Source organism: Salmo salar, chromosome 14 (assembly GCF_965601325.2).
Source record: "Salmo salar chromosome 14, fSalSal1, whole genome shotgun sequence".
Classification (NCBI taxonomy): Eukaryota; Metazoa; Chordata; class Actinopteri; order Salmoniformes; family Salmonidae; genus Salmo; species Salmo salar.
The window spans coordinates 62594051-62614886 of NC_138304.1; the positions used below are offsets into that span (position 1 = coordinate 62594051).

Here is a 20836-nt window from a genome sequence, read left to right on the forward strand (position 1 = left end):
CCAACAGAAACAAACTTTTCAACATAGATCCCGACAACACACTGAGCGTAACTATATATATTGATTGCAATTATTCCCGAATGAGTGAGCGTTCATGTGCAAAGGCTTAGCATTTCAATTGTTATAATTATCAACTTTGTAGTCTCTTATCTTTCGCGCCCTTATCAGTCCCTCTGTCTAACAAGCCGCCATGCCGGTTTAGCCCACTAGGGCACATTCCCCTATCATTTCTTTGTAACCATATCTACTTTTTTTGTGTTATGCATTTCTGTGAGTACTTAGTTAGTAAATAAATGATTTTAAGACAATTGATGTATGGATGACTCATAGTGAGGACTGGGTTCATGCAGATAAGCAACAATTTACGATGTTTGGAATGAGACTGACATGAGGTAAAGAATAATTCATTAATCAGAAGACTAAGTGATCAGATATTAAAATATCTGAAAGTTACATTAGGAAAATTATAACTTTATAATCTGAATATTTTCCTTGGTGCCCCGACTTCCTAGTTAATTACAGTTTTTGATAAAGATTCATCTTCAGTTTAATGATGCCAAAGACACGACACACATTATGTGTAATCCTGTAAAATGATTCTGGCCCACGATGGCAAAAATATATTTTAATGTGGCACTCCATGGAAAATATTTGCCCAGGCCTGTACTACACAGACATTTTTCCTTTTGTTGCTCATGCAGGCCATGGAGGAGCTGAAGGAAAGTACTAAGAGGTATCCGTTGTTGCGGGCTGCATCTGAGGAGAGCTCCAGTGAGCTAAGCAGCTTTCCATTCCCAGGAGACACTCTGCCCTGGAACCTCCATAAACACCACCGGATCAAACGCTCCAAGTCTGCTTCCGGAGATGTGCACGTGCTGGACCCGGCGGAGAGGGCAGTCTTTCGTATCGCAGGTAAGCTTGAATTAAAAGTGGGACGCACACGCAGAGGACTGAGTCAGAAATAATGTTTTTCTTAATTAGCCTGCCTGGTAAAAATAAAGGTAAAATTAATTCAGTAATAATCATATACACACGCACAGATCATTCATCAGATAAACTATACTACTCTAGTCATCACAAACTTTTGGACAAGAACAGAAGATTGATTCATTCACCTTAACAGGCACCTTCATAAATGTTCCCTACAGCTTGTGATTCAGTAATGACATTTCCATGGCATTGCTAATGAGGCTTTAGGATCTAAGCTATTATGGTGACGATCATACCACACTCAAAGTTGCTTAGGTCACTAGTTTTGTCCATTCTGACGTTAATTCGAAAAGTAACTGAATGCCTCTACCTGTCCGTCTGCTTTATATAGCAAGTCACGGCCACATGACTTGCTGTCTGTAGGAGCGAACCATTTTCGTGAACAGGGTGGTGTTCCTAATAAACTGGCCACGTAGTGTATAAAGGATCAAAATCACACACTGTACTAGATAAGGGGGGGTGGTTATATGACTCACAGGTTTTCAGTCACAATAGCACTGGTCTCATACATCAGCTGTGTGTTTTCGAAAAGCAAGACCACAGCAGCCTTAACTCACAACAACTGGAGACCGGACTGTTTGTTATCCTGCTGGATCTACAGCTAATGGACATACTGGCAAATAAAGTTGCACACAATAGTACTGTATACAAAAGGCTGTTGTGCAGAGAATGCAGAACAGTCTCCATTTGCTGGTAATGGATAGCTTTTCAAGTTATGTCTAGCAGAATCACTCTGTACGCTTATGTTTTGTTTAAAGTGGGTGTCGTGTGGTAGCCTACTTTCCCACAGACATTTCACTGACCTCTGACCTTAGCGGAGCAGGCCTCTTCAATTGACCCCTACATGTCAGAAGATGGTTTGGGCTAGGTGAACCAGTTCCTTTTACGCAGCTATCGGCAGTCTGTTATATCTCAAATGCTCCACTTTCCAGTTATGTCCGGAATGCCAGGTGTTTGGCCCTGGCTAAATGTATAAGGTTTACGGACTTAATGGTGCCAGTGTAGTTAATTATTACCCATTTACCAACTATGCAGACTTATCTGCATAAATGACACCCTTTGTGGTGTGACCTTAGTAAGTGATTCATTATAAGATCACATTAAACCCTAACCCTTCCTTCTGGACTGATGTGAGAGAGGACACGTTCACTGGACAGATTTTTACTGTTGCTAAGCATGATGATAAGCCAATGGTCCAGGATAGGAATGCAATGTTGTTAGTGTGTTAACATGGTATCCATGTCCAAATGCCTTTCAGACACAGATTAAGCCCAGTCCTGAACTAAAAAGCAAGCTAAATGGAGAATTTCCATAACTTTTTTTGTTGTCCAGGAATAGGCCACAGCTAGGAGGCAGATCCCTCACATGATGAATACATCTGAAGCATCCCTTTAGAACTTATTCTCCTCACCAAATATGGTGACGAGAGGAAGTCCAGTGGCGGGAAGTAGGAGGAGATGACACTAGATGAAACTTGTCTCATCGATGAAACATTCAATCTCAATACAGTTTTCTGTTCCGAAAACTAGAATCTGTTACGAACAGAGTGGACTGTTTTGCAGACTTGACCCTTTGCCAAAGTAAAAAATAAATGGCATTGTTTAGAAGGAGTGCAAGTGCAAATTGAGTATTGCACGTGCGCACATCACAGAGTAGGCATTCCCTAATGAAAATACGCAAATATATGCTAGAACGTGCTAATAGGATCTCACTAGCTTGTGCTTGGATCTGCCCAACCCCTTGCTTGTTCTGCCCACTTCCTTGCTTGTTCTGGGGACCGCCCCTATACTTCAAGAGGAGGCATTGCCAAAGTGGCAATTGCCTAGAGGTTTGTGTACACTACAATATATGATAGAGAGAATTCTTCTCTTGGTGTTTTTCTCAAACATTCTCATAGAAAGCTTGAAGTAAAAAACTTGACTCAACATGCTGTGAATGTACTGACGTTTAATAAATGATTTACTGAACACTCTGAACATTCTGATTTCATATCAATTATTCATCATACACTATATCTACAAAAGTATGTGGACACCCATTCAAATAAGTGGATTTGGCTATTTCAGCCACACCCGTTGCTGACAGGTGTATAAAATCGAACGCACAGCCATGCAATCTTCATAAACAAACATTGGCAGTAGAATGGCCTTACTGAAGAGCTCAGTGACTTTCAACTTAGCACCGTCATAGGATGCCACCTTTCCAACAAGTCAGTTCATACCAAAAGGAGGTCAAAGGGTTTTTTCAAAGGGTTCTTCTATGGGACAGCCGAGTAACCCTTTTTGATTATAGAGAGCACCTCTAAGAGTGTATAGTAGCATCTTCCCCATCCCTCAGCCCTCCCCCCTCCGCTTCCCTCCGCTTCCCTCCCTTCAAACCCCCATCCTCAGTCAATTCTTAATTTCACTCCTCCCAGCTTCACGCTATCCTACTCGATCCCCCCCATCCCACTTGAATCTCAACCCCCACCCACTCACCCCCTTTACTCTGTTGCCTCTGCAGATGGTTGGCAGTTGGAACAGGATCTATGCCTTAACTTCAGCTTGACAGCCGCTCCGGCAGCATGACAGCCATTCATTGATTATACTGTATATTGATTGGAAGAGAACCTCTTAATGCCTTGTCTAAATAATTCTAAGGCCATTCATCTTGTAGTGCAGGATTTAGCACACCCTTGGCTAAAAATGCTGCATTGTAGTTATGTCATACGTCACTTTCCACACAAATGTACGTATTTAGAGGTGGACCATATCTGGCGGACCATATCTTTTCTCACCATGCGTTGCAACTACTGACCTCCCTCCTTGGCTGCCAGTTTGGGAAGGAGGACAGGATGAGGGATCAGTGTGTGAAACAGTGGACAGGCTGCTGAATTTAATAAGGTGCTGTGAAAGGAGAAAATAGGATTCCTACCAAGGTGTGTCATGCCAAGGCCAAAGCTGTGTCGATGACCTTCAAAGAGAAATTCAGAGTTTTGATTGTTTTGGTTTATGAGTAGAAATGCCTGTAGCGGTCAAACCATAGTAATGTTGTTGTGAATACTGTAACTAATCTTTCAATGAGTATGATGAAGGTTAAAGGGATAGTTCACCCAAATTACCATATTACATATTGATTTCCATACCTTTTTAAGGCAGGGGTGTCAAACTACATGGGGGGCCTAGTGTTTTTTGGCGGGCCTAGTGGTTTTTGGGCTTTATTTCAATTAAGATCTAGACCACCAGGTAAGGGGAGTTCCTTACTTATTAGTGACCTTAATTCATCAATCAAGTATAAGGGAGGGGCAAAAACCCGCAAACAGTCACCCCTCTGTGGAATGAGTTTTGACACATGCTGTAAGCAATCTTTGGACGTGTAATGACAGAAATCCAACCGGCCCTTTTGTTTACCCGGCCCGTTTCCACTTTATTTTATTTATTTTTTAAATTTGCAATGCAAGTCAATATTGCCAGTATTTGCATTTTGTCCAAATCTGTGATTGTTACATACATTTTTTTTAACTTTTAAATTACTGAAATACCCATTTGAATCTTGAAGAATATAACTTACTAATTCCCCATGAACTTAGTTCAACTGTCGTACCCAATCAGAAGCTTGTTTTACTCCATTGTTTGTAAACAAACACTGTACAGTTTTAAACTATACTTTTGATAGCTCTCTCCATAGCTCTGTATGAATTTGAGAGTTGTTAAATTGACCCTTCCCTGAGCTGTTCATCAAAACAGCGGTGGGTGGATTGCTTTGTTATTGTTTGAACTGCAGATTGCCCCTTTACATTTTAGTCATTTAGCAGACACTTTTATCCAGAGCAACTTACAATAATGAGTGCATACATATTCTTTAAAGTAACTTTATTGAGCTACACAATCAATCATATTAAAACTAGGCCAGAAAGAATATTTTAAAAATGTATTTGTGACCCCATTCAGGAAACTAGGCGTATGTTTCAAGTCACAACTTCACAGGAGAGCTGTTTGAACGTACATTAAAAAAAATCTAGTTTTTTGGCTGAAATGCCTTCTCGAACATGTGAACTTTCATGTGCCTTAATATCAAATATGTATGCCATCTGTAAATATGAATAAAATTGTTAAATTACGAGCCTAGTTGATTTAGCCACAGAAAAAGGGAGCAAACTTCCTGCTAGCCATGATTGGCTGAGATAATGAGTGGGCTAGACATGCCGAGAGATGAGTTTGGATTGGTCTGCCATATAACACGCGTCTGTCTATTGGAGCTGGTCAGTATGTCTAGGTAATTGTGTCAAACGCAGCTTTGTTTTATGTGTCGCGTAGTAAAACTGCATAAACCTAATGTCAAGTTAGTGTACTGTTAGCTAGCTAACGTTATGTCTATGCTCTCCACTTTCTGGAGGACCGAGTTTTGAAATCAGTGGAAGTTGAATATGATAGCTAAGGAGATGGAGAAAACACCAGTCTGGATTCCTGCTTACAAGCAAAAACTAAAGCAGGAAGCACCAGTGACTTGGTCAATAAAAAAGTGGGCAGATGAAGCAGATGCTAAGCTACATGACTGTTTTGCTAACACAGACTGGAATATGTTCCGGGATTCATCTGATGGCATTAAGGAGTACACCACATCAGTCACTGGCTTCGTAAATAAGTGCATCGATGGCGTTGTCCCCACAATGACTGTACGTACATACCCCAACCAGAAGCCATGGATTACAGGCAACATCAACACTGAGAAAGGGTAGAGCTGCCCCTTTCAAGGAGCGGGACTCTAACCCGGAAGCTTGTAAGAAATCCCGCTATGCCCACTGACGAACCATCAAACAGGCAAAGCGTCAATACAGGACTAAGATTGAATCGTACTAAACCGGCTGCGACACTCGTCGGATTTGGCAGGGCTTGTAAAGTATTACAAACTACAAAGGGAAGCACAGCCGCAAACTGCCCAGTGACACGAGCCTACCAGACGAGCTAAATTACTTCTATGCTCACTTCAAGGCAAGTAACACTGAAACATGTATGTAGCTGTTCCGGATGACTGTGTGATCACCTCTCTGTAGCCTATGTGAGTAAGACCTTTAACCTCTCTGGGCTAGGCGGGACGAATTCGTCCCACCTACGCAACAGCCGGTCTAATCCAGTGGCGCGATTTTCAAATACCTTAGAAATGCTATTACTTCAATTTCTCAAACATATGACTATTTTACAGCATTTTAAAGACAAGACTCTCGTTAATCTAACCACACTGTCCGATTTCAAAAAGGCTTTACAACGAAAGCAAAACATTAGATTATGTCAGCAGAGTACCCAGCCAGAAATAATCAGACACCCATTTTTCAAGCTAGCATATAATGTCACAAAAACCCAGAAGACAGCTAAATGCAGCACTAACCTTTGATGCTCTTCATCAGATGACAACCCTAGGACATTATGTTATACAATACATGCATGTTTTGTTCAATCAAGTTCATATTTATATCAAAAACCAGCTTTTTACATTAGCATGTGACGTTCAGAACTAGCATACCCCCCGCAAACCTCCGGTGAATTTACTACATTACTCACGATAAACGTTCACAAAAAACATAATTATTTTAAGAATTATAGATACAGAGAGCCCATGGGAGCCGTAGGAAGTGTCACGTAACAGCAGAGATCCTCTGTAATGGATAGAGATAATCAAGAAGGGCAAGAAATTGTCAGACAGGCCACTTCCTGCATGGAATCTTCTCAGGTTTTTGCCTGCCATATGAGTTCTGTTATACTCACAGACACCATTCAAACAGTTTTAGAAACTTTAGGGTGTTTTCTATCCAAAGCCAATAATTATATGCATATTCTAGTTACTGGGCAGGAGTAGTAACCAGATTAAATCGGGTACGTTTTTTATCCAGCCGTGTCAATACTGCCCCCTAGCCCTAACAGGTTAACCTTTTAATTCCCAATTAAATAGCCAGCATCAGCTGCGCAAAAGTGGGGTTGTGATGGAAACGTGAATGAGGATGTGTTCACTCCTCAGTTCTGAAGCTTCTCTCTTCCGTTTGTTGTGTTGCTTTAAAAGTGTGCTTTGTGTAGCCTAATAGCAAGTCTACCCAGGATCGGATCCAAAGACTGACCGACTGACTACAGCCTTTTTGTATACGGTATTTCATTTGTTTTGGTGTGATGTATACCGTGATGATTGATGTAGTTAGTTGTAAGTGAGAACTTATTAAGATGTGATACGCTTTATAGTTGTGTGGTAAAATATCTGTTATTTTGATTGTATGATTGACACTGGGTTTACGCTACACTGGTATGAACGGACAAACATTGCGTCACTAAGGTCACTTGAGTTCCCTTAACTTGTTTACCGGGCTGGACTCTTTTTAGGCCCGAGGTACAGGACATTTCTGGAGGAACCAGAGCTGTTTAAAGCTCATTATTGTTATATTGTTGTGTGTGTGTGTGTGATCATTTATGTTAATACAACCACGCAAAAGAATAGTAGTTTTGTAAGTTCTTTCCAATGTTTTAAGGGTTTATGAAAAGTGTATTTCCATCCTGACTTTTACATGAGTCCTTTGTATTGGTGTAGACTTGACAGACCAGATGGGACTCATTCCCTCCCAAACTAAAAGGAGAAACCAATATTTTCTCTGGTAGGCACAACCTACCTGGCATCCCTATAAATGATAACCTCAAGTCAAAACCGTTACAACATATACAGCCAGGCTATAAAAGCTACGTTGGAGAGGCTGCTGACTCAGAGACATGATAGGGTAACCTTGGCTTTGACATGCTGAACTGGGAACATTCACTTGTGCTGATACTGTATACCGGTAGTCATCAAGGTACCTAGATATCACCTGACATTGGGTTACTTAGCATTTGTTCTGGCATATTCAATTGTATTTCTTCTGCCAAGAATAGTGCTGGAAGGAATAGCACCCGTTTTACGTGCTCCTGACCAATTGAGCTATTTTTTTTTTTTTTTTTTGCCCTGATCTTAACTTTTCTTGTACATAATGTTTCTGCCATCATTTCATATGACCAAAAATAGCTTCTGGACATAAGAACAGTGATCACTAACCTCGATTTGAATGAGGATTTCTACTTCAATTAGTCAGCGGAAAAGGACATACTGCTCGTCCTGGATGAAGCCAAAATCCCAGACACTCGAAAAAGGAAGAAGCACTCCGTGTGGGATGCCTGACGAGACTACGTCGGCGAGTGGATAAACCACCTCTACCTTTGTTCTATTGGCGAACGTGTAATCACTGGATGAGCTCCGTTTGAGACTCCTATCAATGTGATCTGAAGAACTAAAAAGTCTTATGTTTCGCCGAGTCATGGCGGAACAAGGACATGGAAAATATATAAATCGGCAGGACAGAACAGCAGCGTTGGGTAATCTCAATGGGGTGGTGTGTGTCTCTTTGTTATCAACAGCTGGTGCGCGTTCTGTAATATTAAGGAAGTCTCGAGGTTCTGCCCGCCTGAGTTACAATACCTCATGATAAACTGTAGACCATACTTGTCAAGGCTTAGGAGAAGACCCAGATGCAGACAGTTTCAAAGTAACAACAGTTTATTACAAAAACAGCGGGGCAGGCAAACGACAGGTCAAGGGCAGGCAGAGGTCAGTAATCCAGGGTGGTGTGACCAGGTACAGAACGACAGGCACACTCGGGGCACGCAGAATGGTCAAAAACCGGGAAAGCTAGAAAACAGGAACGAGTCTTGACGAAACAAACCGAACTGGCAACAGGCAAACAGAGAACACAGGAATAAATACACTGGGGATAATGAGGAAGATGGGCGACACCTGGAGTGAGTTAGAGACAAGCACAAAGACAGGTGAAACCGATTAGGGTGTGACGATACTATTTACCAGTTTTCACCTTTTATTTTGTTTTCATCTATATTTTTCGAAGCTGTTTATCTACCACCACAAACTTACGTGGGCACTAAGACCGCACTCAACGAGCTGTATAGGGGCATAGGCAAACAAGAAAATGCACACCCAGAGGCGGTGATCCTAGTGGCCGGTGATTTTAATGCAGGAAAACTGAAATCCATTTTACCTCATTTTTACCAGCATGTCACCTGTGCAACTAGAGGCAAAAAAATTCCAGATCTCCTTTACTCAACACACATTTGGGAAATCTGACCATAACTTTATCCTCCTGATTCCTGCTTACAAGCAAAAATTCAAACAGGAAGTACCAGTGACGTGCTGTTTTGCTAGTACAGGCTGGAATATGTTCCGGTATTCATCCGATGGCATTGAAGAGTTTACCACATGAGTCACTGGCTTCATTAATAAGTGTATCGATGACGTCGTCCCCACAGTGACCGTACATACATATCCCAACAAGAATCTATGGGTTACAGGCAATAGCTGCACTGAGCTAAAGGCTAGAGCTATTACATTCAAGGAGAGGGACCTATTATCCGGACACTTGTAAGAAAATCTGCTATGCCCTCTGTCAAACCATCAAACAGGCAAAGCATCAACACAGGATTAAGATCGAAACCTACTACACCGGTTCTGACGCTCGTCATATGTGGCAGGGCTTGCAAACTATTACAGATTACAAAGGGAAACCCATCCGAGCTGCCCAGTGACAAAAACCTACTAGATGGGCTAAATCCCTTCTATCCTCACTTCGAGACAAGCACCACTGAACCATTCATGATGATGACTGTGTGATCACACTCTCCGTAGCCGATGTAAGACCTTTTAACCTGTTATGGCTAGGGGGCAGTATTTTCACAGACGGATAAAAAAACGTACCCGATTTAATCTGATTAGTACTCCTGCCCAGAAACTAGAATATGCATATAATTATTAGCTTTGGATAGAAAACACTCCAAAGTTTCTAAAACTGTTTGAATGGTGTCTGTGAGTATAACAGAACTCATTTGGCAGGCCAAAACCTGAAGATTCTGTACAGGAAGTACCCTGTCTGACCATTTCTTGGCCTTGTTCATTATATCTATCAATTACAGGGGATCTCTGCTCTTACGTGACACTTTCTACGGCTCACATGGACTCTCAGAAGGAGGCAAAATGCTGAATCGTGGCTTTGCAGCTTTCTTTTCCTTTGTCTGTTTAGCTAAACGGAGATTCCCGGTCGGAATATTATCGCTTTTTTACGAGAAAAATGGCATAAAAATGGATTTTAAACAGCGGATGACATGCTTCGAAGTACAGTAATGGAATATTTCGAAATCTTTTGTCACGAATTGCGCCATGCTCGCGACCCTGATTTACCATTTCGGATAGTGTCTTGGAACACACGAACAAAACGCCGCAATTTGGATATAACGATGGATTATTTTGGACCAAACCAACATTTGTTATTGAAGTAGCAGTCCTGGGAGTGCATTCTGACGAAGACAACAAAGGTAATGAAACTTTTGTAATAGTAAATCGGAGTTTGATCAGGGCTAAACTTGGTCGGTGTCTAAATGGCTAGCCGTGATGGCTGGGCTATCTACTGAGAATATTGCAATATGTGCTTTCACCGAAAAGCTATTTTAAAATCGGACATATCGAGTGCATAGAGGAGTTCTGTATCTATAATTCTTAAAATAATTGTTATGTTTTTTGTGAACGTTTATCGTGAGTAATTTAGTAAATTCACCGGATGTTTGCGGGGGGTATGCTAGTTCTGAACGTCACATGCTAATGTAAAAAAGCTGTTTTTTTTATATAAATATGAACTTGATTGAACAAAACATGCATGCATTGTATAACATAATGTCCTAGGGTTGTCATCTGATGAAGATCATCAAAGGTTAGTGCTGCATTTAGCTGTGGTTTTGTTTTTTGTGACATTATATGCTAGCTTGAAAAATGGGTGTCTGATTATTTCTGGCTTGGTACTCTGCTGACATAATCTAATGTTTTGCTTTCGTTGTAAAGCCTTTTTGAAATCGGACAGTGTGGTTAGATTAACGAGAGTCTTGTCTTTAAAATGCTGTAAAATAGTCATATGTTAGAAAAATGGAAGTTTTCGGATTTTAGAGGAATTTGTAATTCGCGCCACGCCCATCATTGGATATTGGAGCAGGTGTTCCGCTAGCAGAACGTCTAGATGTAAGAGGTTAACAGGTTAACATTCACAAGGCCACAGGGACAGGTGGATTACCGGGACGCGTATTCAGAGCATGCGCTGACCAGCTGGCAAATGTCTTCACTGACATTTTCATCCTCTCCCTGACCTAGTGTGTAATATCTACATGTTTTAAGCAGACCGTCATAGTTCCTGTACCTAAGAACGCCATATTCACCCATAAATGTGTTTTAGCGCACGACTCCAACACCATCATTAAATTTGCTGACGACGTGACGGTGGTAGGCCTGATCACCAACAATTTATTCATTATTCCAGATCCTCGCAGCTAGCTAGCTGCTACCAAGTGGCCCAGCCCCAAAGCTAGCCTTTGAGCCAGGCCCATCTCCCGGCCTGCTCAGTGGACCCTATGATCACTTGGTTACACAGCTGATGCCTGACTCTTTACTAACACGACTAGAAGCCACTACATCGCCAGATTCCTGCCGTAAGCTCTGGACCTTCGCATCGGATCATCGCAACTAGCCAGCTGCTACCGAGGGGCTATAGTGGCTAACGTCCTTGTCCCAAAACTAGCACCAGTTAGCCTCGAGCCAGGTGCATCTCCCGGCTAGCAAATTAAATTACTCCAGCTACATTACCTCTTTTGCCAATTGGCCTGGACCCTTTGTCGACATGGAGTCCCGCAGATCCATCACGACTGGTCTGCCGACGCAATTCCATCCGATGTGCCCTCAACCGGCCTTTGTCGGACGTCGACGAAGACGCTTCTGCTAGCCCCGGTTTGCTAACTTTATGAACGCCGTGTCTCCCGCTTGCTAGCCTAGTAACGACTTCCCTGTTTCATCTATTGCTGTTCACTGGACCCTATGATCACCTGGCTACATAGCTGATGCCTGCTAGACTGTTCATTAATCACGGTACTCTATTTTGTTTGTTTTGTTTATCTGTCGGCCCCAGCCTCAAACTGTAGTCAACTGACCCTCTCTGCCCATTCATCGCCATTTTACCTGTTGTCTTAGCTGATTAGCTGTTGCTGTTTTACCCATTGTCTTAGCTAGCTCTCCCAATCAACACCTGTGATTGCTTTATGTCTCGCTTTTTGTCTTTCTCTAATGTCATTATGCCTTGTATACTGTTGTTTAATGTAGTTATCACTGTTTTATTTTACTCCGGAGCCCCTAACGCCACTCAACATGCCTCAACATGCCTCTTTGTCACCTAGCATAACTAGTGCCTCCAGAGATGCAACCTCTCTTTTCGTCACTCAATGCCTAGGTTTACCTCCACTGTACCCGCACCCTACCATACCCCTACCACGCCCAGAAATCTGCTCCTTTTGTTCTCTGTCCTCAACGCACTAGACGACCAGTTTTGATAGCCTTTAGCCGCACCCTCATCCTACTCCCTCCTCTGTTCCTTGGGTGATGTAGAGGTTAACCCAGGCCCTGTGTGTCCCCAAGCCCTCTCATTTGTTTACTTATGTAACCATAAAAGCCTTGGTTTCATGCATGTTAACATCAGAAGCCTCTTCCCTAAGTTTGTTTTACTCGCTGCTTTAGCACACTCCGCCAACCCTGATGTCCTTGCCATGTCAGAATCCTGGCTTAGGAAGGCCACCAAAATTTCTGAGATTTCCATACCCAACTACAACATTTTCCGTCAAGATAGAACTGCCAAAGGGGGAGGAGTTGCAATCTACTGCAGAGATTGACAGAACTTTGCAGGCTTACTTTCCAGGTCTATGCCCAAACAGTTCGAGCTTAAAATTAAAAAAATGTATCTCTCCAGAAATAAGTCTCTCACTGTTGCCGCCTGGTATAGACCCCCCTCAGCTCCCAGCTGTGCCGTGGACACCATATGTGAATTGATTTCACCCCATCTGTCTTCAGAGTTCGTTTTGTTAGGTGACCTAAACTGGAATATGCTTAACACCCCGGCCACCCTACAATCTAAGCTAGATGCCCTCAATCTCACACAAATCATCAAGGAACCCAACATGGGCAACCTCATAGATTTTATCCTGGCCAACATGCCCTCCAAATACACCTCTGCTGTTTTCAATCAGGATCTCAGCGATCACTGCCTCATTGCCTGCATCCGTTATGGGTCCGCTGTCAAACGACCACCCGTCATCACTGTCAAATGCTTCTTCAAGCAGGCCTTTCTAATCAACCTGGCCGGGGTATCCTGGAAGGATATTGACCTCATCCCGTTAGTTGAGGATGCCTGGTTGTTCTTTAAAATTCATTTCCTCACCATCTTAAATAAGCATGCCCCTTTAAAAAAATATAGAACTAAGAGCAGATATAGCCCTTGGTTCACTCCAGACCTAACTGCCGTCAACCAGCACAAAAACATCCTGTGGTGTACTGCACTAGCATTGAATAGTCCCCGCGATATGCAACTTTTCAGGGAAGTCAGGAAAAAATACACAGTCAGTTAGGAAAGCAAAGGCTAGCTTTTTTAAACAGAAATTTGCATCCTGTAGCTCTAACTCCAAAAAGTGTTGGGACACTAATGTCCATGGAGAATAAGAGCACCTCCTCCCAGCTGCCCACTGCACTAAGGCTAGGAAACAGTCATCACCGATGAATCCACAATAAATGAGAATTTCAATAAGCATTTCTCTACGGCTGGCCATGCTTTCCTCCTGACTACCCCAGCCAACAGCTCCACACCCCCTCTCAGCTACTTGCCCAAGCCTCCACAGCTTCTCCTTCACCCAAATCCAGATAGCAGATGTTCTGAAAGAGCTGCAAAACCTGGACCTGTACAAATCAGCTGGGCTGGACAATCTGGACCCTCTCTTTCTAAAATTATCCGCCGCCGTTGTTGCAACCCCTATTACTGGTCTGTTCAACCTCTCTTTCATATTGTCCGAGATTCCTAAAGATTGGAATGCTGCCGTGGTCATCCCCCTCTTCAAAGGGGGTCACATTCTAGACCCAAACTGTTACAGACCTATATCCATCCTGCCTTGCCTTTCTAAAGTCTTCGAAAGCCAAGTTAACAAACAGATCACTGACCATTTTGAATCCCACCGTACCGTCTCTGCTGTGCAATCCGGTTTCCGAGCTGGTCACGGGTGCACCTCAGCCACGCTCAAGGTACTAAATGATATCATTACCGCCATCGATAAAAGACAGTACTGTGCAGCTGTATTCATCGACCTGGCCAAGGCTTTCGACTCTGTCAATTACTGTATTCTTATCGGCAGACTCAACAGCCTTGGTTTCTCAAATGACTGCCTCGCCTGGTTCACCAACTACTTCTCAGAGTTCAGTGTGTCAAATCGGAGGGCCTGTTGTCCGGACCTCTGGCAGTCTCTATGGGGGTACCACATGGTTCAATTCTCGGGCCGACTCTTTTCTCTGTATATATCAATGATGCAGGTGATTCCTTGATCCACCTTTTATGCAGATGACACCATTCTGTATACATTCTTTGGACACTGTGTTAACCTGTTATGGCTAGGGGGCAGTATTTTCACGGCTGGATAAAAAACGTACCCGATTTAATCTGGTTACCACTCCTACCCAGTAACTAGAATATGCATATACTTATTACATATGGATAGAAAACACCCTAAAGTTTCTAAAACTGTTTGACTGGTGTCTGTGAGTATAACAGAACTCATTTGGCAGGCAAAAAACGGAGAAGGTTTCATGCAGGAAGTGGCCTGTCTGACAAGGTGTCGTTCTTCTTGTCTCTGTTTATTGAAGAGTGAGGATCTTAGCTGTCCCGTGACACTTCCTACGGCTGCCATAGGGTGTCAGAAGGCGGTAAAAAGCTGAATCGTGGCTTTGCAGGCTCTGGCTGAAAAAAAGTAGCGCGTTTGGGTAGTGGCTGGTTACAGTACTGTGAGACTCAGGCTCGTGCCCGCGTCGACCGAAAGCTTTGTTTACTTTCCTCTGTTTAGCTAAAAGGAGATTCCCGGTCGGAATATTATCGCTTTTTTACGAGAAAAATGGCATAAAAATTGATTTTAAACAGCGGTTGACATGCTTCGAAGTACGGTAATGGAATATTTAGATTTTTTTTGTCACGAATTGCGCCATGCGCGCGACCCTGATTTACCATTTCAGATAGTGTCTGGGACGCACGAACAAAACGCCGCTATTCGGATATAACGATGGATTATTTTGGACCAAACCAACATTTGTTATTGAAGTAGCAGTCCTGGGAGTGCATTCTGACGAAGACAACAAAAGGTAATCAAACTTTTATAATAGTAAACCTGATATTGGTGAGTGCTAAACTTGCCGGGTGTCTAAATAGCTAGCCCGTGATGCCTGGGCTATGTACTTAGAATATTGCAAAATGTGCTTTCACCAAAAAGCTATTTTAAAATCGGACATATCGAGTGCATAGAGGAGTTCTGTATCTATAATTCTTAAAATAATTGTTATGCTTTTTGTGAACGTTTATCGTGAGTAATTTAGTAAATTCTTAGCAAATTCCTCCGGAAGTTTGCGGGGGGTATGCTAGTTCTGAACGTCACATGCTAATGTAAAAAGCTGTTTTTTGATATAAATATGAACTTGATTGAACAAAACATGCATGTATTGTATAACATAATGTCCTAGGTGTGTCATCTGATGAAGATCATCAAAGGTTAGTGCTGCATTTAGCTGTCTTCTGGGTTTTTGTGACATTATATGCTAGCTTGAAAAATGGGTGTCTGATTATTTCTGGCTTGGTACTCTGCTGACATAATCTAATGTTTTGCTTTCGCTGTAAAGCCTTTTTGAAATCGGACAGTGTGGTTAGATAAAGGAGAGTCTTGTCTTTAAAATGCTGTGAAATAGTCATATGTTTGAAAAATTGACGTTTTTGTATTTTTGAGGAATTTGTAATTCGCGCCACGCCTATCATTGGATATTGGAGCAGGTGTTCCGCTAGCGGAACGTCTAGATGTAAGAGGTTAAGGAATACCTGGGATAGGATATAGTAATGCTTCTAACCCCCCCCCCCCCCCCCCCCCCAAAAAAAGATATAGATGTACTATTGTAAAGTGGTTGTTCCACTGGATATCTTAAGCGGAATAGGGTGAATACAACAATTTGTAAGTCGCTCTGGATAAGAGCGTCTGATAAATGACGTAAATGTAAACAGTCTTGATATGTTCTTCAAAAGAGAGATCAGGGTCCAGAGTAACGCCGAGGTCCTTCACAGTTTTATTTGAGACGACTGTACAACCATCAAGATTAATTGTCAGATTTAACAGAAGATCTCTTTGTTTCCTGGGACCTAGAACAAGCATCTCTGTTTTGTCTGAGTTTAAAAGTAGAAAGTTTGCAGCCATCCACTTCCTTATGTCTGAAACACAGGCTTCTAGCGAGGGCAATTTTGGGGCTTCACCATGTTTTGTTGAAATGTACAGCTGTGTGTCATCTGCATAGCAGTGAAATTTAACATTATGTTTTCGAATGACATCCCCAAGAGGTAAAATATATAGTGAAAACAATGGTGGTCCTAAAACGGAACCTTGAGGAACACAGAAATTTACAGTTGATTTGTCAGAGGACAAACCATTCACAGAGACAAACTGATATCTTTCCGACAGATAAGATCTAAACCAGGCCAGAACTTGTCCGTGTAGACCAATTTAGGTTTCCAATCTCTCCAAAAGAATGTGGTGATCGATGGTATCAAAAGCGGCACTAAGATCTAGGAGCACGAGGACAGATGCAGAGCCTCGGTCTGACGTCATTAAAAGGTAATTTACCACCTTCACAAGTGCAGTCTCAGTGCTATGATGGGGGTCTAAAACCAGACTGAAGCGTTTCGTATACATTGTTTGTCTTCAGGAAGGCAGTGAGTTGCTGCGCAACAGCTTTTTCAAACATTTTTGAGAGGAATGGAAGATTCGATATAGGCCGATAGTTTTTTATAATTTCTGGATCAAGATTCGGCTTTTTCAAGAGAGGCTTTATTACTGCCACTTTTAGTGAGCTTGGTACACATCCGGTGGATAGAGAGCCGTTTATTATGTTCAACATAGGAGGGCCAAGCACAGGAAGCAGCTCTTTCAGTAGTTTAGTTGGAATAGGGTCCAGTATGAAGCTTGAAGGTTTAGAGGCCATGATTATTTTCATCATTGTGTCAAGAGATATAGTACTAAAGCTTTGGAGGAATACGCAGATTTAAAGAGGCGTCCGTAATTTGCTTTTTAATGATCATGATCTTTTCCTCAAAGAAGTTCATGAATTTATTACTGCTAAAGTGAAAGCTATCCTCTGTTGGGGAATGCTGCTTTTTAGTTAGCTTTGTGACAGTATCAAAAATAAATTTCAGATTTGTTCTTATTTTCCTCAAGTTGGAAAAATAGGATGATCGAGCAGCAGTGAGAGCTCTTCGATACTGCACGGTACTGTTTCCAAGCTAGTCGGAAGACTTCCAGTTTGGTGTGGCGCCATTTCCGTTCCAATTTTCTGGAAGCTTGCTTCAGAGCTCGTGTATTTTCTGTATACCAGGGAGCTAGTTTCTTATGACAAATGTTTTTAGGGGTGCAACTGCATCTAGGGTATTGCGCAAGGTTAAATTGAGTTCCTCAGTTAGGTGGTTAACTGATTTTTGTCCTCTGATGTCCTTGGGTAGGCAGAGGGAGTCTGGAAGGGCATCAAGGAATCTTTGGGTTGTCTGAGAATTTATAGCACGACTTTTGATGCTCCTTGGTTGCGGGGGGATGGAACCACCAGACCCCGATCTGAACGTCCGCGGGTAGCCAGCAGGTTGTCCAGCCAGATGGACAGGTCCACCAGCTGGTCAAACGTAAGGGTGGTGTCTCTGCAGGCCAACTCCCGACGGACGTCCTCGCGCAGACTGCAGCGATAATGGTTGATCAGGGCCCTGTCGTTCCATCCCGCGCCGGCAGCTAGGGTCCTAAACTCTAGGGCGAACTACTGGGCGCTCCTCGTCTCCTGCCTCAGATGGAAGAGGCACTCACCCGCGGCTCGACCCTCGGGCGGATGGTCGAAGACTGCCCGGAAACGGTGGGTGAACTCCTCAAACTGGTCCAACTCCGCATCTCCCTCTCTCCATACGGCGTTGGCCCGCTCCAGGGCTTTCCCGGTGAGGCACGAGACGAGGGTGGACACCCTCACACGACCCGACGGAGCCGGATGGATGGTGGCCAGGTACAGGTCCAGTTGGAGAAGGAACCCCTGGCAGTTCGCAGCCTTCCCATCGTATTCCTGGGGCAGGGAGAGACGAATCCCACTGGGACCAGGATGAAGAGGGGCGCTCAGTGGGAACCCCGTTTGTGCTGGTGGAGGCGCTGGAATAACTCCCTGTCTCTCCAAGCGGTCCACTGTCAGGACAACGTGGTCCATGGCGGTGCCAAGATGTTGAAGCATTGCTGCGTGCTCCTGGACGCATTCCTCGTCCCTAATACTGGGGTACCTGCTCCTGCTGACTCCATAGTAGTGGTCCGTAATTCTGTCAGGGGTGCGTACTGGCGGCAGAGAAGCCAGACGCAGGAGAGCAAATCTGTGTTTCTAACGGCTAAGTTTAATTATCAAAACCCACCGGATACATAACAATAACATACATGGGTACATAACCCGACGCACACCAGAACATAACGTGCACAAGCACTGACAACAAACAATTATGGACAAGGACATTGGGGGGAACAGAGGGTTAGATGGACAACATATAATTGATGGAATTGGAACCAGGTGTGATGGAAGACAAGACAAAACCAATGGAAAATTAAAAGTGTATCGGCGATGGCTAGAAGGTCGGTGACGTCGACCACCGAACGCCGCCCGAACAAGGAGAGGGACTGACTTCGGCGGAAGTCGTGACAATCTATCCTGATTGCCTAGACACTTTTACCCCTACCTACATGAACATATTACCGCAACTACCTCGTGACCCTGCACATAGACTGTACTGGTATTTCTTGTATGTAGCCTTATTGTTGTTATTTTATTGTTACTATTTCCTTTTTTAATTTAGCACATTTGTCTCACTTATCTCTGCATCGTTGGGAAAGGGCTTGTAAGTAAGCATTTCATGGTAATTTCTACAACTGTTGCATTTGGCGCATGTGACAAATACAATTTGAATTGTTATTTATTTTGATTTGTGAACAGATTATTTTACTTTATTGCATTCACAAAATATGACATACCCCTAACTGCACAAGCTATTTCTTGGTTAGAGATAATTACATATTATGGCCCTAAAGACCATTTGCTTGGTTCTAATTTGGGCTCTGTTATATAAACACACCCACTAAAAAGTGCTGCGTCATCCTACAGTATTGTAGTTCCCAGTCCCTCTGCAGCCCTGGCATGAATTATAGGCTAGTCTTGAGTGACTGCACACTTTTCTATGAGAGAACATAGGGGCAAGGGATGAACAGGGTGAAAAGAGACTGCGCACTGCAATCTTTGCTCCCATGTGATTTATTGGTGATAATATTTCGACCTCTCAGGTCTTCATCAGACCTCCATTGACAAAGAACAAACCGATATATAGGCTACATGAATATAAGCCTGTATACACTACAAAAGTATGTGGACACCCCTTCAAATTAGTGGATTTGGAGATGATTGTGGACTACAGGAAAAGGAGGACAGAGTTCGCCCCCATTCTTATCAACGGTGCTGTAGTGGAGCAGGTTGAGAGATTCAAGTTCCTTGGTGTCCACATGACCAACAAACTAGAGTGGTCCAAACACACCAAGACAGTCGTGAAGAGGGCACAACAAAGCCTATTCCCCCTCAGGAAACTAAAAAGATTTGGCATGGGTCCTGAGATCCTCAAAAGGTTCTACAGCTGCAACATCGAGAGCATCCTGACTGGTAGCATCACTGCCTGGTACGGCAATTGCTCAGCCTCTGACCACAAGGCACTACAGAGGGTAGTGCGTATGGCCCAGTACATCACTGGGCCACACTAAGCTGCCTGACATCCAGGACCTCTACATCAGGCGGTGTCAGAGGAAGGCCCTAAAAATTGTCAAAGACCCCAGCCACCCCAGTCATAGACTGTTCTCTCTATTACCACATGGCAAGCGGTACCAGAGTGCCAAGTCTAGGACAAAAAGGCTTCTCAACAGTTTTTACCCCCAAGCCATAAGACTCCTGAACAGGTAATCAAATGGCTACCCGGACTATTTGCATTGTGTGCCCCCCCCCAACCCAACCCCCTCTTTTACGCTGCTGCTGCTCTCTGTTTATCATATATGCATAGTCACTTTAACTATACACTCATGTACATGCTACCTCAATTGGCCCGACCAACCAGTGCCCCTGCACATTGGCTAACCGGACTATCTGCATTGTGTCCCGTCACCCACCAACCCCTCCTTTTTACGCTACTGCTACTCTCTGTTCATCATATATGCATAGTCACTTTAACCATATCTACATGTACGTACTACCTCAATCTGCCCGACTAACCTTTGCCTGTATATACTGTGGGGGGAAAAAAGTATTTGATCCCCTGCTGGTTTTGTACGTTTGCCCACTTACAAAGAAATGATCAGTCTATAATTTTAATGGTAAGTTTATTTCAACAGTGAGAGAAAGAAATTACAACAAAAAAATCCAGTAAAACATATGTAAAACATTTTACAAAATGATTTGCATTTTAATGAGGGAAATAAGTATTTCACCCCTCTGCAAAACTTGACTTAGTACTTGGTGGAAAAACCCTTGTTGGCAATCACAAAGGTCAGACGTTTCTTGTAGTTGGCCACCAGGTTTGCACACACCTCAGGAGGGATTTTTCTCCCACTCCTCTTTGCAGATCTTGTCCAAGTCATTAAGGTTTCGAGGCTGACGTTTGGCA

General features: G+C 43.2%; 1 protein-coding gene across 1 annotated transcript in view; it reads left to right on the forward strand.

Moving 5' to 3' along the window:
* The window catches only part of LOC106569778 (plectin), a 225313-nt gene that overhangs the window by 10216 nt on the left and 194261 nt on the right, over nucleotides 1-20836 (forward strand). Inside the window, exon 2 of the mRNA XM_082961060.1 lies at nucleotides 702-912. Within this exon, the coding sequence (XP_082817186.1) occupies nucleotides 705-912 (208 nt within the window). The 5' untranslated portion in view covers nucleotides 702-704. The remainder of the gene's footprint in view (nucleotides 1-701; nucleotides 913-20836) is intronic.